Below are 17,492 nucleotides of genomic sequence, written 5' to 3'. Positions count from 1 at the left end.
GTACCGTTGGTGGTTGGTGAGTTTAATGTGGACAGAGGTGCAGATGGAGCTATCAGAGAGGAGGAGGTCAACATCTGGGAAGGTGGCATGCTGGGATGAAGAGGACCACATGAAGTGGGTGGGAGAGAGGGTCTTGGGGTTGTGAAAGAATGAAGATAGGATGTGTATGCCCTGACTCCAGATAATGAAGATATCATCAATGAACCTGAACTAGAGTATGGGTTTGGTGTTTTGGGAGACTAGGAAGGTTTCCTCTAGATAGCCCATAGGAAGGTTGGAGTAGAAGGGTGCCACACGGCTGCCCACAGCTGTGCTGTGGTATTGTTTATATACCTTCCCTTCAAATGAGAATCAGGTGTAGATTAGGATAAAATTAGTTAGGTGTATGAGGAATGGCGTAGTGTGTTTAGAGTCTGAAGGACATTGAGAAAGGTAGTGTTCAACAGTGGTAAGATGATGGGCATGAGTGATGTCGGTGTATAGGGAGGTGGCATCAACAATGACAACTAGGGACCCAGGAGGCAAAGGGGTAGCAATGGTGGAGAGTCGGTGAAGGAAGTGGTTGGTGTCTTTGGCGTGGAAGGCTAGAGTACGGGCAATTGTTTGGAGATGTTGATGATTGAGGATCGAAATTCTTTCGGTGAGGACACAATAACCAAACACAATGGGGTGTCCAGGACTGTTGGGTTTGTGGATTTTGGGGAGCGGTGGGTGTGTGAGATGTCGTAGGGGTGAGGAGGGAAATGGATTCAGGGAAGATTATTCTGGAAAGGGCCTAAGGCTTTAAGCAGGGATTGGAGTTTGGCAGAGTTTATAGGTGGAGGAGTCAGATAACTGGAGGAGGCCATCTGCCAGTTAGTCACTGCAATTCATAACAGCAGTGGTGGAATCTTTGTGTGCAGGTAGGATGATTAGGTCAGGATTTGTTTTGAATCTGTGTATAGTTGTTATTTCTTCTACTGAAAGGTTAGTGTTCTGAGGAAGGGACCTGGGGAAGGATGGTGAGGCTGAGTTGGAAGTAAGGAAGTCCTGAAAGGTGACCAGCAGGTGGTTAGGTGGGAGGGGGAGGATCACGGTTGGATGGTGGTATGAACTGGAAGAGGCAGGGTTCAATGTTTAATTAGTGTGGTTGGAGGAATTGATGGCAAAGAAGTTCTTCCATTGCAAGGATCAGGAGGAGAGTAGGTCTTTGACAATACCAGAAATATGTTTATGTTGCTATATCTTTTGCTGAAAGCTAAATATTAAGCAACGTCAGTGCGTTAACATAAAGTGATCCGCCAGGATAGCCGAGAGCGCTAACGCGCTGCTTCCTGGACTTGGCTGCTTCCGGCCCCGGATCAAATCCACCCAGCGGATTAACGACGATGACCGGTGTGCCGGCCAGCCTGGATGTGGTTTTTAGGCGGTTTTCCACATCCTCCTAGGTGAATACTGGGCTGGTCCCCACGTCCCACCTCAGTTACACAACTCGCAGACATTTACAACACGTCCACACTATTTCATGATTTACACTAGACGCAGACAGCTGGGGTACACTAATTCCATCCTGGGGGGATATGGGATGGCAGCAGGAAGGGCACCCAGCCACCCCTTAAAATTAACCATGCCACATCTGTACTTAACCCTGCTGACCATGCGCAAAATGCGGGTTAAAGGCAGTAGCAAAAGGAAGTGCGTTAACATAAAGTGCACATTTTCATCATTAAGAAACGAAGAACCATACTAATCTAATCTACACATAATAGAAGGCAGAGCAACATGCCACCAATAGTTCATTCTGAATTAATGTTGTTGTTTAGTGCATGACATGGAAGCTGAATGCAACAGGGCATCCTAGGTTCCTTCTAAAAGACTGCCAGACTACTGTATTCATGGACTTCAAGTACAGTTCTGTTTTAGAATTACCACATCCACAACCACACCACATTTTCTAGAGAGGTTAAAATTCTCCTCTTCCATTTTCTTTCTCTATAACATATTTCAACATGTCACTTTTTCCGTTAGTATGAACACTTCTTTCACATATGCCACTAGGATAACACACATCTCTGTCATCCCTCATCTGAGCTACCAGCCAAATCTGAAATATAACTCACCAAGTCACTATATTTATTCCTTTAGATGTATTTTCCTCTCTGCTTCATATTCCAAAGACAGTATACAACAGTCAGATGGAATTATTAAAATTATTATAACTTTTGTCCTAATACCTTGAAAGTGACCAAGACCTCATCTACCAGAGACTTGCTAATCATACCTGTAATACCCACAACAAACCTGACACTGGTAACACCGGGAAGTAGCATCTCCTATAACTGCCTTCAGTTAATGAATGACCAATAAGACTTGTGTTGCTCCCAAGTTCTACTAAAATGTCTATCAATTCCTTGCATGTTCACCATTGTCACAAGCTTGTAACAAACAAACTTTCTTCCAGTAGCTCTTCCCTCACATAAGTGTTTCAGTCAAATGCCATTACTTCTGTTACTAATGACTAATTCTGTACACCTATGAGCATCACGTCCCCTCTCAGAAGCTAGTTGCTTCCCTTATGACTACCCTTTTATACAGTTATTTTTATCTCATATTCTGCTTCTGGTTTTTATTTTCATCTTCCAGTTTGAATATTGAGTATTCATTTCTAGCACCACTGAAATCCCTTCAATGCAGTGAATTATTACCACCATTCTCTCCTTTACATCTGTTCCAACCTCCTACATTTTCAATTTTTTTTTCTTTTGTTTTCTTCCATTTTTTGTAACATGTCCAGTTGCAAAAGGAAATCTAACAGCTTATCACCTTGAAAACATTGTCCCAATAATTGTTCTCCAAGTTTTGGAATAATCATGAGATAACAACCCCATTTAAACATCCACGCTTTAAAAGTTCATCAAGTATTGAAATTTGTTAAGATCATACCATAAGAATCTCCTACAAAACACCCCACTGAAGACCACACGGCACTAAAGTTAACAATTAAAGGCACAATTTCTTTTGCACTCCATATGACCAGTATCTGACTTTAAATGACATTTCAAACTGATTATAGGTTTTGAACTCTTCAACTTTTATCAAATCCAACTGCTTCCCCTTACCGTGGGCTACTACGAATCTTCTACTCCTTTCTTTCTTCTCCTATTCTGCATTTCAAAATTCTGTCTAGGTTTCTTTAAAAGCTTGTAAAATTAATACTGGAGCAGGTTCTCCTTCTGGCTTTAAAGTAGGAAGCATTAGGATGCTTATATGCTAGAATCTGTGTTGTGACAGTGCCACGACATTTAACAGTGCCGCCACGACAGTACGCGCAAACGGCGATAGAGGCGCTCCGCAACTCGGCTGAGCGCGGGAGCGCCACCTAGCTACGAATGGCGGCGGCCGCATGTCACGGCACGGCAGTCGAATAAGAGATACTGAGTTGTTATCATGTAACCAGCTACTGTTGATTGATGCCTTCTCGAAGTTTCCGTTTGTTGTTCGATGTCCGTTGCCCACCACTGCGGCGACGACGCTGGCTTTGTCCAAAATCTTTGCGCTAGAAGGTCTTCCATCCACGATTGTCACGGAAAATGGCCCTCAGTTCTCTTCACAGGCCTTCCGTGATTTTTGTACTGGACAAGGGATTCATCATGTTACAGCACCGCCCTTCCATCCGCAATTGAATGGGGAGGTCGAGCACCTTGTCCGCACTTTCAAAAGCCAGATGAAAAAATTCCTTAGTGATTTTTTCACAGATGACACTCTGCTGCAATTTCTGAGTTCTTATCGCTTCACGCCTCTGGGTGATCGCAGCCCTGCTGAACTCTTGCATGGCCGCCAACCGTGCACTCTACTGCACCTGCTTCACCCTGTCAGGCCTTGTGCTGTGTCCCCTAGTGCGGGAAAATACTCGATGGGCGCCGACGTGTGGGCACGAGGGTATGGATCTCGCCCTAAATGTATTCCAGGGGTGGTCAAGGCTCTTCGCGGCTGCCGGCTTTGTGAAATACGTACGGACGACGGCATGGTTGTTCGCCATTACGACCAGATGCGCCCACGAGTGGTGGCCACGCCGGTGCCACTGCCCCTTCCTTTGCCTCCACCAGCCCGAGAAGCCAGTCCTGTCGCTGCTGCCGATCTACCATACGTGTTGATGCAGCCGACGTCGCTACCACTTCCGAGTACGCCGGAACCGGCCCCAGTCGCGACGCCGCCGACTCCTGGACCCATCTCGCTGGAGCACACCCCCAGGTCCACGACACCTATGGATGCTGCTCTGGAATTTTCACCCATCATCTCGTCCAGGAGGCATGTTCCACACACGAGCTTCCGTCCTGGACATTTTCGACCATACTCTCGTGTCTCACCGCGGGATCTTCTAGGGGCCTCACAAGAGGCCATGGATGTCTCCGCACTGTCCATGTCTCCAAGGAAGTGAGTGTTTTTTTTTTTCAAGGGGGGAAAAGTGTTGTGACAGTGCCACAACATTTAACAGTGCCGCCCGACAGTACGCGCAAACGGCGATAGAGGCGCTCCTCAACTCGGCTGAGCGCGGGAGCGCCACCTAGCTACGAATGGCGCCGGCTGCATGTCATGGCATGGCAGTCGAATAAGAGATACTGAGTTGTTATCATGTAACCAGCTATTGTTTCTAAGTGAGTGTGTTTGAATATCCACGCAATTATTGGTGATTAAAGGTTATAACAATCAGATTGTTTTAGAAAGTGATTGTCTCCCACTAGTTACTTTTAGGAGGGATGTCCAACACCATTTCTTCTACTTTTATGGTGATGATCTTAACTATATCATGATTTAATGTTCTCCTCTTCAGCTCATATGTAATTACACCCAATATGGTAATATACTGATTAACATGGGTTACTTGTTTACTTTCATCCATATCTAGTCTACCTTTAACTCATCATCTTGTCCTCTTTTCAAACTTTCTGTATGATAATTTGCAGTCATGCTTCTCTTCCAGCATCAAATGATTCACTGCGTAAGTATAAAAACAGCAAAGATTACAATTCTTGATAGACAACACAATAATACATTTTTCTGAAAACATCATTGTTAAAATACAATAAGATTACACATAAATGGTTTATTAATTATTTACATTTTTTAAACTCTTCTTACTCTGCATGTAACTATGATATTATTCTAATGTGCAGAAAGGGTTTTATAAAAGGAACGTAGGGTGAAATTCTTCCTTGAGAATGGTTACTTTTGGCAACTATGTGTTCCATACTTCTAAATGAGCCTCAAACTCACTCAGAGAAACTCATTCTGCTTTTTGTTTCTAATTTATCCATATATCTAGATAACTGAATTTGGCTATACAGGGTGATTTTTTCCACTGTGTACGAACTCTAGGGATTGATCGATGAGACAACACGGAACAAAAAATGTCTAATGAACTTCTGTCTGGAAATGCATGGTTTCCATACTGGATATCATGTATTCAATCATACTTTGTTACAGAGACTGCAGTCTAATACACACAGCCCCATGTAGCCACAGTTACAGTATGCATGGTTTCCTCCTAGAGGGCAGTACTGTTCCTCATGCATCATGCACTAGTGCCCTCTCCTGCCATAGTAATTGGTAATGTTGTGTCTAGTTAACTTCTCTTGTTGACTCATCTTGCAGTGGATGTGTACAGCGTTGTACACAATGGTTCTCTATTCAAATCAAGAGTCCGCTGACATGGTGTTTACTTATGGAAAGGCTAATGGCAATGGGCAGTGGGCAGCAAGGTTGTATCAGGAGACCTATCCTCACTGACAACAACCACAGCATTCAATGTTGGCAACAGTGTTTCACTGTCTGTCGGAGACACAGTCATTTCAGGAAGCAGAAAAATGTGAAGGACATATCCTAAATGTTCAGATATGAGACTTGGAGGAGAATGTGATTGACACTGTGGAAGGTGATCGCTGTGTCAGTACCAGGCAGTTGGCCTGCTAGTGCAGAGTAAGCCTGATGACTGTGTGGAACATTCTCCATGACAATTGTTAGTACCCTTAATGCTTATAGTGTGTGCAGGGCTTACTAGCGGCAGACTTTCCACATCGAGAGCAGTTTTGTCACTGGTTTCTTCGCCAGACAATCATGCTTTTGGGATTTGTGTCACCCATCCTGTTCCACCTGTAAGTGGAGTGGTATCTTCAACTTTCATAACAGTCATCCTTGGAATAGTATGTAGAACCGTCGTGGTGCAGCAACAGCAAATCATCAGCATCAGTGTAGACAGAATGTGTGAGCCAGGATAATTGGTGACCATATTTTGGGCCAGTCTTCCTTCCATGTTACCTAACAGACTGGGACTAGCTGTGTTTCTTGTGGGTGACTTTGTCTTCACTGCTGGAAGAAGTGCCATTGATGATTCCAAGGGTTATGTGGCTGCTACATGATGGTGCTCCAGCCCACTTTGCTGTTAACATCTAGACACATCTCGCTCTTGTTTTGCTTGGTCGATGGATTGGATGAGGGGCTCCAGTTGAATGGCCTGCCCATTCACTGGACCTCAACCTGTCCAATTTCTTGCTATTGGGCCATCTCAAAAGTATTGTGTATGCAAAGCCCATTCCAGATGTGGAGACGCTGGAGCAGCATATTCATATTGCCTTTGACACTGTTCAGATGCTGCCTGGCTAATGTGAATGTGTGGGACAGAACATGTTACAGTGCATATGCACCCTGCATTGAGGCACATTTTCAACATATACTATAACTGTGGCTGCATGGTACAGCACATGTTAGACAGCAGTCTCTGTGACAATGTATGACTGAATAAATGGCCTCTAGCATGTATTTATGGACATAAGTTCATTAGGCCTTTTTGTTCCAGATCCTCTTACTCATCAATCCCTAGAGTTTGTACATGGTATAAGAGTTAAATTGACTATTCAGTGTATTCATATTTCCATTTGATCGCTTTATTATTTTGAAGAACCTTACGTTGCATCTACTCCTGACTTGATTCTACAGGCTACATGATCACTGCTAAAGTATTGTTTTCTTTTGTCACTCCATTATTTTGCTACTACTATTAAATTATTCAACAAACACAATACAATTTAATTCATAAAAATACCAAGGATTCACTACTTGTTTGTGATACTGATTTAATTGTGACGTTAAAATAATTTAACTTCTTAACAATTACATCATTCCTTTCCTTCAATCCTTTTTATGTACAAAACTGTTGTCATTGATCAACTCCTTACATAGTTCAACAAACTGCTCTACAGTCAGAGCAACTTTACATTGTCCTCTCAAGTGATGCGATGAACCACATAAGGCAAGTTCAAATGAACACTGTTTTCCACTTTATTCAAATTAAACAGTACAGTCTTTGCCATTGGGGTGAAGCGTTGATGCTGAAGTGTAACAATTTGTTGATACTAGTGATATACTAATCGAGTGAAGTTGTACCTTCTCCTGCATATGATGATAATATAATAGTGAGACACTTCTCCCTGGGACACACTAAGCACTCTCAGACTACACTGCCTACACTTGGTTGCTTGCTCTTTAATCTGTGTAAAACTGAACAAAGATGCTACATGCCTCTGGATAGCGAACCAGTGTGCCATCAGCCCAGTTGTGTTAACACCAGTTGTTGCAAGATGTCGATGACCACTGGTGTTCACAGTCTGTCTTACAAGGGGAGGCCGCCAATTGTGAAATTCAGATTCGATTCATACTGCGCATAATAAAAGCTCATGGCCAGAGTTGTAATGTGGCAAAGCACCAAGATGCACTTCTCAGCCGTTGTCGAGAAAATCGACAGTTAAAAGAAGCGTCGTGGCGCAGCGGTAAGCGCTCAGGTTCCTAATCCGAAGGTCGCCGGATCGAATCTCGCGCCATGCAATATTTTTTATTATTAGTTTTTTCTAATTCATATATATATACACATACTATTAATGAATTGCTTATGCCTGGTGGTGAAGGCAGATCGCTCTCCAATTGTACCGCCTCCATTTTTCCGTTTGTTTAACAGGCTCTACCAAAGCTCCCACGTCCGCACTGATTTTTAACGATGTTATAAGTTGCGCTAGGGACCGCATCTACCTTCTTTCGAAGTTAGCAGGTTACTACGCTGTTATGCGGCAGCTCGTTTCGGCCCATTCAACATCTGTCCTTCAAGTGTAACGAGCGAGTAACGGGGTTTATATTTCATACCTGCCACAGCAAATTTGTGTTCGTGGGGTCTCTATTCCAATTCGAACGTTTGACTTACGCTATACGTATTCGTTTCGGAATATCGTTTCTACGTCTTCCGTTAACTATACGTGGTTAACATTGTGAAGAAAATTAGTAACATTTGTGAAATACAACTTTGTTTGCGGAAAACATAATGATGTTCGAAGTTGCCAGTTTTTCCACGACAAACGACTTTCAACTATTTATTATATGCATAATTGTTGAAACTGATTGCCGGGAATTTTTATATATATATATATATATATATATATATATATATATATATATATCTGTGTGTTTGTGTGTATATATGCACATTTGAATTACAAAAAACAAACACTAAAAAAAAAAAATGTTGCATGGCGCGAAATTCGATCCGGCGACCTTCGGATTACGAACCCGAGCGCTTACCGCTGCGCCACGACGCTGTAGAAAAATCATTATTCGTAGAGAGTATTTCACCGAAACGGTTTCTTTTAACTGTCGATTTTCTCGACAACGGCTGAGAAGTGCATCTTGGTGCTTTGCCACATTACACCTCTGGCCATGAGCTCTTATTATGCGCAGTATGAATCGAATCTGAATTTCACAATTGGCGGCCTCCCCTTGTTAGTCAAAGTGAGTAAAATACCATTCAACAGTGACCTCTTCTTTTGCAGATGCTTCTTATCACCAATACAGCCTCTCTCTCCAAAGTATTTCCAATCTGCAAAAGCCACCAACAAAATCTTCATTTGTACATTGCCAAACTCCCAGATCATTATTTCTGGGTCTGAAAGTTAACTTTAGTTGCAATATACTGTTTATTTAACTTCTTCAAATGTCCACCTTTCTTCTGTGTTCAGTGGTCCTGATCTACATGGCAGTACATTTTAATGACTGTTGTGCACTTTCTGATCTAGTTGTTCAAATTTTCTATTCCTATACATTGATACATGTCCTTTGATAACAATGCCCAAATTCCTTTAATAGAATTCCAAGTTCAGTAATATGTATATATTTCTACTTCCCCCTTCTTCCTTAAAACTTTTTGCTGTCCTTGGATTCCAGAATAAAACATGTTATAACTTACTTATTGAGCAAAAATTTTCAGGGAACTTTCCCACTTTGAACAATAGCTTCCTACTGTTCCTTCATTTTCAAGTAATTTACTATTATTGTCAAGTTCTGTATCTTCTTGATTAACAATCACTTCTGTTCAGGATGTATTATGCAGTTATCCAGATGTCTACTGTTTTTATTTCTATATTTTCTGATACACACTTCCTCCATTTTTCACTGTATCTTTCTTATTACTCTCCTTTCTCAGTAGGAGTTACAAATTTGGTGACCACATATGTAGGTTGATCTTAGATTTTCAGTAGCATGTGAATCTTCTTTTTCTTCTTCTTCTTTTGCTTGTGCCTTACTCTCATGTTTCACAGGGTTGGCATGGTTAGGTTCAGACTTGGTAAGGTCTGAAGGCCAGATACCCTTCCTGCTGCCATCCCATACCCCCTGGGATAGAATTAGTGTACCCCATTGCTCTGCGTCTAGTGTAATCCATGGAATAGTGCAAACGTGCAGATGTCTGCGAGTCATATAACGGAGGTGGGATGTGGGGACCAGCCCAGCATTCACCCAGTGGGAGGTGGAAAACTGTCTTAAACCACATCCAGGCTAGCCGGCACACCAGCCTTCATTGGACACCTGCTGAGTGGATTCTATCCATGGCCGGCGCACCTATCCAATTCCAGGAAGCAGCGCATTAGCGCTCTCGGCTACCTTGGCGGGTTCAGTGGCATGTGAATCAATATTTAATATCGACCTTAAATGCCATGGTGTTCTATAAGACTTATTTCTTCACCAAAAATTGTCCTTCTAGTTCATGACATGCTTTTATAAATCCTTCCACAGATTAAATGAAACAACAAGTTTTATTTTTTCCCACGACGCGTTTCGAAGGTTTAAACCTCCATCATCGGGTGGATTTACATTAGTTAGTATTACATATGTGTGTATGTTGTGTTACGACATTTGGAGGAACTTGTGGCACTGCCTAGTGGAGAAACAAGACACTATTTCAGAATATGGTTTTGGATAACTTTTGACAAAAAATTAAACTGATATTTAATGGTAATCTTTAATAAGTAAACTAGAGTACCTCCAGTGGTCACAGGTTCCTTTTTCTGTCGTAACACTTCACATGTATACTGCCACAGATACTTCCACAGATGTTATATGGTTTTGTGTACAGTAAAGTCCACATTATTCAGGAGATATTTTCTTTTAAATTGAATCAGTAGACAGCACTTTGTGTATCCAGACAATGTTTATTAATGCGGAAGGAATAACAATTCTCTTTATGTCCTTCAGACAGTCATTGATGTAATTCACATTTCAAGAAGTCTCCAGAAAAAGTGCCTCAGTAACATGCATCTAGAGTTCTTTCAAATACAGAAATTAATATAACATAGCATTAAGTTTTTCAACATTAAAATCAGTAACTCTTGTCTGATGCCAGGTTTACCTAATTACAGAGATGACTCAAAAGCACTTTCAGAATATGCAAACAAAATTTTCTAACCAAACTTTTGTACCATTTCTATGTACCATTATAGAATAGTGGAAATAAGTTGTAAACAAATTTTCACTCCACTACAGATAGGAACAGAGAACAATAGATCATAGTGATTTTTATAACAAATGTCCATTCGACTATAGACAAGAACAAACAACATTAGATTAGAGGAAACTGCAGTCCATAAAGCTACAGGCAGTAAAAAAATAAATCACACACACACACACACACACACACACACACACACACACACACACACACCACTCTAAATTCAAACGGCTCTGAGCACTATGGGACTTAACAGCTATGGTCATCAGTCCCCTAGAACTTAGAACTACTTAAACCTAACTAACCTAAGGACAGCACACAACACCCAGCCATCACGAGGCAGAGAAAATCCCTGACCCCGCCGGGAATCGAACCCGGGAACCCGGGCGTGGGAAGCTAGAACGCTACCGCACGACCACGAGATGCGGGCCACCACCACTCTAAATTGCTGCTGCATATAAACACATTGAATTCACCACAGAAGAGTTATAATCACCTTTGGCAATGAGAGCTGCATTAGCATGGTCTTGTGTAAGTCTGTCAGAGGCAGTATCCAGTGCCACAAGCCCTGCTGCTGCTAGCACACCCACTTGCCGCATTCCCCCTCCAAGGGCTTTCCGTAGGTACCTTGCTCTGAAACACAAAATATGTTGCTCAGAATACAGTTTTTAATGACACACTAAAAAATTATTTTAAACTGTTCTCAGTATTGTATCGAGTTTGAGACTGAAAGGATTTTACCGATACTAATAATCACGTCAGAGAACAGGTAAGCCAACATTTGAAAATAATTAACTATTTTTATATATAAAAACAAAGATGAGGTGACTTACCGAACGAAAGCGCTGGCAGGTCGATAGACACACAAACAAACACAAACATACACACAAAATTCAAGCTTTCGCAACAAACTGTTGCCTCATCAGGAAAGAGGGAAGGAGAGGGGAAGACGAAAGGAAGTGGGTTTTAAGGGAGAGGGTAAGGAGTCATTCCAATCCCGGGAGCGGAAAGACTTACCTTTGGGGGAAAAAAGGACAGGTATACACTCGCACACACGCACATATCCATCCACACATACAGCCACAAGCAGACATATTTTCATTTTAGTTTTATTTGGTTGAGCTCAGGAACTATTGGAGGGTTTTTGATACAGCTTTTACTGATGGACTGATTCATGAGGTAACTTTGTGTATACCACTAGATATTACAAACAAGTCATGTGACCATGTTCATGTGAAGTTGAGACAGGTCACTAATGACGAATAACCTTTCCATTCCCCATAAGAGAAATTTGTCAAATTTCAGAGCAAATGCTTACAGAATTGCTAATTGTAAGTGGTTGGCACTGGAACTGCAACAGTGAATTTGATGAGAAAATATCACATTGAAAAAAGTGTTAATTTCATTATTACAATGCTGCAAATTTGTGACAAATGATAAGAAAATCACTCAATTGTCAATAAAAATATTTTGAACAGGTACTCTACTGCCAGGGTCACAAAACAAATTTTCTGTGTAACTGGGATTCAGTATCACCAGATGAAGTCAAACACAACAGATGGATTATAAAGTTCAAAAGATATGGAGTATCTGAGAGGATTCAGTAACAACTGAGCTGTAAAAACATACTAGGTCACAAATTATGAATAAATTACAACAGTTGGCACAAGAACTCTGGAGCCCAGTAACAAGAAATGCACATCAATATAGTCACTAATTTAAAAGTGTAGTTAATACCTGTAGAGGCATCTCACTTCAGTCAGAGATGTACAATATATTCTCAATGATACATTTGTTGCAGTGGGAGGGGCAAATGTACTGTAGAACAAGTAAATATCAGGTTATTTTCCAAAGAGGATGATTCTTTATGGGACAAAACATATCTCCAACCATTAACAAAGGCCAGAGCTGTAAGAAACTAGAAATGTGTACTGCTACATCTGGACTCGAGAAAAGCTTGGGGCCTCTAGGGGGAACAGATCAAGATATTACTGAAAACATCAGTAAGCATAACATTAAAAGTTAAATTTAATTTTATCCTTTTCTGACAGTGTTGCTTCTGCGGCTATATTATTTTGTAAAGTAAAAAAACAAATCACTTTCAGACACAAATAAGGATTTTTATTTCAATGGACATTTTGAGCCCTGGTGGCTCACCTTCAAGTGCTTGATCAGTCTACATTGTTTCTCAACTTTAGGTCAATACTGGTCCTGTTAAGATTACATAGGTATATTACAAAGTTTCCCACTGGAACTACAACCACTACCTCACTTAAAAACCAGGTAACAACTACAGGAAACAGTACATAATTTTTTGGTGTTTTCTTAGTTTTGCAAAAAATGCAGTCACACAATGTGCTACCTTGCAATATATGTATGTTACCTTAACAGGACCAGTATTAACGTGAAGTCAAAAAATGATGTAGACTGATCAAGCACCTTGCGACAGTTCTTTATTTCTTCGTTTGTTGTCCTTGGTGTCAACGTACAGCATTGATACACTGGCTAAAAATGGGTTGTGGAAGTACAACACTGAGTACTTTAAATGATGTAGCCAAAAGGTGCACATTTGCGTTTCACAGTACTTTACTTTCACTGTTCACAACCCCCCAATAATACATAGTTATATGTGGCCTATGCACTATTGTTTTAACTTTCCATAAGCCTCATTAATAGTTTGCAGGCGAACCTCCACATACTGCTACAATAGCTTACTATTGATCATCTACAAGCAATAAAAACCTAACCACAAATTTCACAGTTCTTGAAGACTAGAAAGGTACATATGGAGCACAAAAAACTGTCATTGTTTTAACACCTGGCCTGATTGTATTACACTTGTTTCACAGATGCACTGTTGTTGATCTAACCAGTAACAGTTTCCTTGTCTGAAACTCAGCCGTGGACTGACTATCTAGGGACCAAAAATCAGGCATTCAAAGTCGTCGCCATGCAATTCCTGGTGCATAGAAATATGATACGGGTGCAATCAATGTTGATGTAGCATTCTCAACAGCGACGTTTTTGAGATTCCCAGTTCTTGCATAGTTTGTCTGCTACTGATGTGAGGATTAGCCATGATAGCAGTTAAAACACTTACTTGGGCATCATCATTTGTTGCAGGTCGTAGTTGACATTTCCACATGTGGCTGAACACTTCCTGTTTCCTTAAATAATGTAACTATCCGGCGAACGGTCTGGATACTTGGATGATGTAGTCCAGGATACCGAGCAGCATACATAGCACACACCCATTGGGCATTTTGATCACAATAGCCACACATCAACACGGTATCGACCTTTTCTGCAATTGGTTAATGGTCCATTTTTACACGGGTAATGTATCATGAAGCAAATACCATCCGCACTGGCGGAATGTTACGTGATACCACGTACTTATACGTTTGTGACTATTACAGCGCCATCTATCACAAAGCGAAAAAAGTGGTCCAACTAAAACATTCATATTTCTTTATGTACTACACAAGCACGTAGTAAAAAATCGGGGTTCCTATTTTAAAAAAAATGCAGTTGGGATCCATTTGACCTATGGCAGCACCATCTAGCGGGCCAACCATAGCGCCATCTGGTTTCCCCCCTTCAAGCTAGACGAGTTTCGTTCTTTGTAGTTTTTTCGTTTGATGCTTATTTCATGAGGTATTTAGCCTGGTCACTACAAACGTCCGCAGCTCATGGTCTTGCGGCAGCATTCTTGCTACCCGCGAATGGGGTCCCGGGTTCGATTCCCGGCAGGGTCAGGGATTTTTCCTGCCTCGAAATGACTGGGTGTTGTTATGTCATCATCATCATCATCATTCATCCCCATTACGGCCGAAGGAAAGCAATGGCAAACCACCTCCGCTAGGACCTTGCCTAGTACAGTGGTGCAGGTCTCCCGCATTGTCCCCTATGCTCCTCGGAGTATGGGACCTCCTCATCATCATCACTATCAATGGACCACTCCGTGTATCCTCACAATAATAAGTGCTGAAACTACACATTGTTCGAAGTTAAATTTATAGAAATTACAATTAAAATTTAAATCATTAATTTTACTGAATGCATCGAAAAATTCGTTCCTTTCTTCTACTACAAGGTTTAGCCCAAATTATTTGTTTAAATGATAAAATTAACATATATAGTTACACAAACAATACTTTTGACAAAACTGTTAATTACTTTGGAATTAACTAAGGGATGGCTTTGCTAACACGTTTTTGAATAGATCCAAATAGATCCTTTAAGAATACTATAGTTGTTCCTCCTAATGTTTATACGTCAACAATAGAATTTAAGTTAGGAAACAATTACTGATTTCACCATGTAGCAAAAGACACTAACTAGGCATAATTGAAATAAGTTAGAAAACCAATTACACAAATAAAACTATGCACAAAATTAGATCTGCTGTTATATTTTTTAAGACTAAGGGCCAACATTTCTCTTTTATGAAAATGCGGATTATATTCAAGTATGTTAATGGTAATTAGTTAAACCCGAAAAAACAAATGTAAAGACACAAATGGCAAAACAAGAGGGGAAGTAAAAATATCCCAGCTAGATTCCTCCCAACCTGAATGGCTCCCAGGGCTTGAAATGCATTGTGCATTGGAAGAAAAGTCACGATTTTAGAGGGCTGTTTGTTTTTTATTCCACAAAAGTTAAATTACTAGGTGAGATTCCAGAACCATTTGAATTGAAAACAGAGAAATAAGGGATATACTGTGGCCAAGACACAAGTGGACCACCATGTTGCTGTACATGCTGCCAAACATGATATCCTTCATTTCAATGACTGCTTCACAATCTGTCATATGGATCCTTCGCACCAACACCAGCTTTTCTGAATTGCGCAGTCTCCCATAACCCTCCTGGCCTCAACTTTTGTTAGTCACTGTCCTCACCCATCCAGCCCTTTCCCTGTCCCCATTCCAGCACTACACAGCTGTCTTTCCACCATCACACTCAGTCTTTTTACTTCTCTCCTTTTGTGTTATTTCTCCCTCCCCCCACCCTCCCCCCTGCCCGCCATCTAATCTGCAGAACTGCACTGTCCACCACCCCCACCAAAGTATCCCTCCTCCTCCTTGCCCCAGCCTCCTCCTTACACCCACCCAGTCACCACTCCCATCATGCACTGGTGCTGTTGCTCGCAATGTGGTTTCAGTTGCCTGAGACTGCAGTTTTTGTGTGTGTGTGTGTGTGTGTGTGTGTGTGTGTGTGTGTGTGTGTGTGTGTGTGTGTGTGTTTTGTTGATGAAGGCCTTAATGGCTGAATGGCCGTAAACTTTATTTGTGACAGTCCTTTTGTTGTGACTATCTGCAACTCAGCATCTCTGCTATATGGTGAGTGGTAACTTTCCTTTTCATAATATTGTTACATTCTATCAATACTAATATGATTTGTGCTTTGTAAACAAATATTGTATACTAACTAAATTGTAATTTACAGAGTTCTAAAACTGGTGACAAACCCTTATGAATTTTGTGTGTGCTGTATAGCACTAATTCTTAACTGTGCACAGAGGAATTGGAAAACAAGTAATCAAAGAAAAAGATACTAGAGAGAAAACAAATCAGCTACAAGGAAGAGACCATGGGTGTCAAATGATTAGCAGTCACTGATGATATATCCTGCTTCCTGAGGAAATGGAATTGGCCATCACACTAGTTAAAACTCTGAAGGAAATTGCATTAAAAAATTGTATACAAATATTGTTTGGCAAAAAGAAGTATGTCACCAGCATAAAGGAAACACTGTAATCCAACTTCTTGGAGATTGATAGAACAGATGAGGTTCAAGCATCTTAGTGAGATCATACAATTGAATGAACAAGACAAAAGAGAAAGTTTTGAGAGGCCCTTTACAGTGGACTTGTCACTCTCTGAAAAGGGAAGCTGGATCTTTTTACTTCTCCTCTTGTTTTGCCATCTGCCTCCTTAAAATTCATTTTCTCATGTCTGACTAATTACCATTAACATAAGTGAATATAATCTGCATTTTCAGAAAAGAGAAAGGTTGGCCCTCACTTTTAAAGAATATAATACCAGATCTAATTTTGTGCTTAGTTTCATGCATGTAATTGATATTCTAATTTATTTTGACTATTTCTAGTTAATACTTTTGTTATGGGGTGAAATCAGTAATAGCTTTGTAACTTAAATTCTATTGTTGATTTATAAACAAATATAAATTCTGTACTAATTATAAACATTTGGAGGAACAACTAATACAATTCTTAAAGGATCTATCTGGCTCTATTCGAAAACATACTAGCAAAGCCAGCCCTTAATTTGTTCTTAAGTATTTACCAGTTTTGTCAAAAGTATTGTTTGCATAACTACATCCATTAATTTCATGATTTAAATAAATAATTCAGCCTAACTCTTGTAGTAGAAGAAACTGTTAAAAAGATGGCATTTTTTACTGTATCCAGTTAATCTAATGAGTTAAGTCTGAATTGCAGCTCAGTCGGCATCCATCCGTGGCAGCGCGAACGTCTCTGCACATCTGGTTTTTTTCGATATTCGAATTTGAAATGTGCGCTGCAATCAAAAATGCCACCAGTTGTGAGGTGCAGTCTGTGATACAGTTTTGTTGGCAGAAAACATAAAACCTATATAAATTTATCATGAACTGTGCAAAGAGTACGAAACAACATAATGAGCGAATGTTCCATCCGGAAATGCATTCA

At 40.7% G+C, this 17,492-nt stretch overlaps 1 protein-coding gene across 11 annotated transcripts in view; it reads right to left on the bottom strand.

Moving 5' to 3' along the window:
* Positions 1-17,492, bottom strand: part of LOC124777700 (probable low-specificity L-threonine aldolase 2) — a 264,995-nt gene that overhangs the window by 22,977 nt on the left and 224,526 nt on the right. For all 11 annotated transcript variants that reach the window (XM_047253193.1, XM_047253192.1, XM_047253190.1 and 8 more), the window contains one exon: positions 11,295-11,431. In XM_047253193.1, coding sequence (XP_047109149.1) covers positions 11,295-11,431 — 137 coding nt within the window. The remainder of the gene's footprint in view (positions 1-11,294; positions 11,432-17,492) is intronic.

The sequence above is a fragment of the Schistocerca piceifrons genome, chromosome 2 (assembly GCF_021461385.2).
Source record: "Schistocerca piceifrons isolate TAMUIC-IGC-003096 chromosome 2, iqSchPice1.1, whole genome shotgun sequence".
Classification (NCBI taxonomy): domain Eukaryota; kingdom Metazoa; phylum Arthropoda; class Insecta; order Orthoptera; family Acrididae; genus Schistocerca; species Schistocerca piceifrons.
Note: the sequence above shows the minus strand (reverse complement) of the source record. Positions and strands in the feature narration are given on the sequence as shown.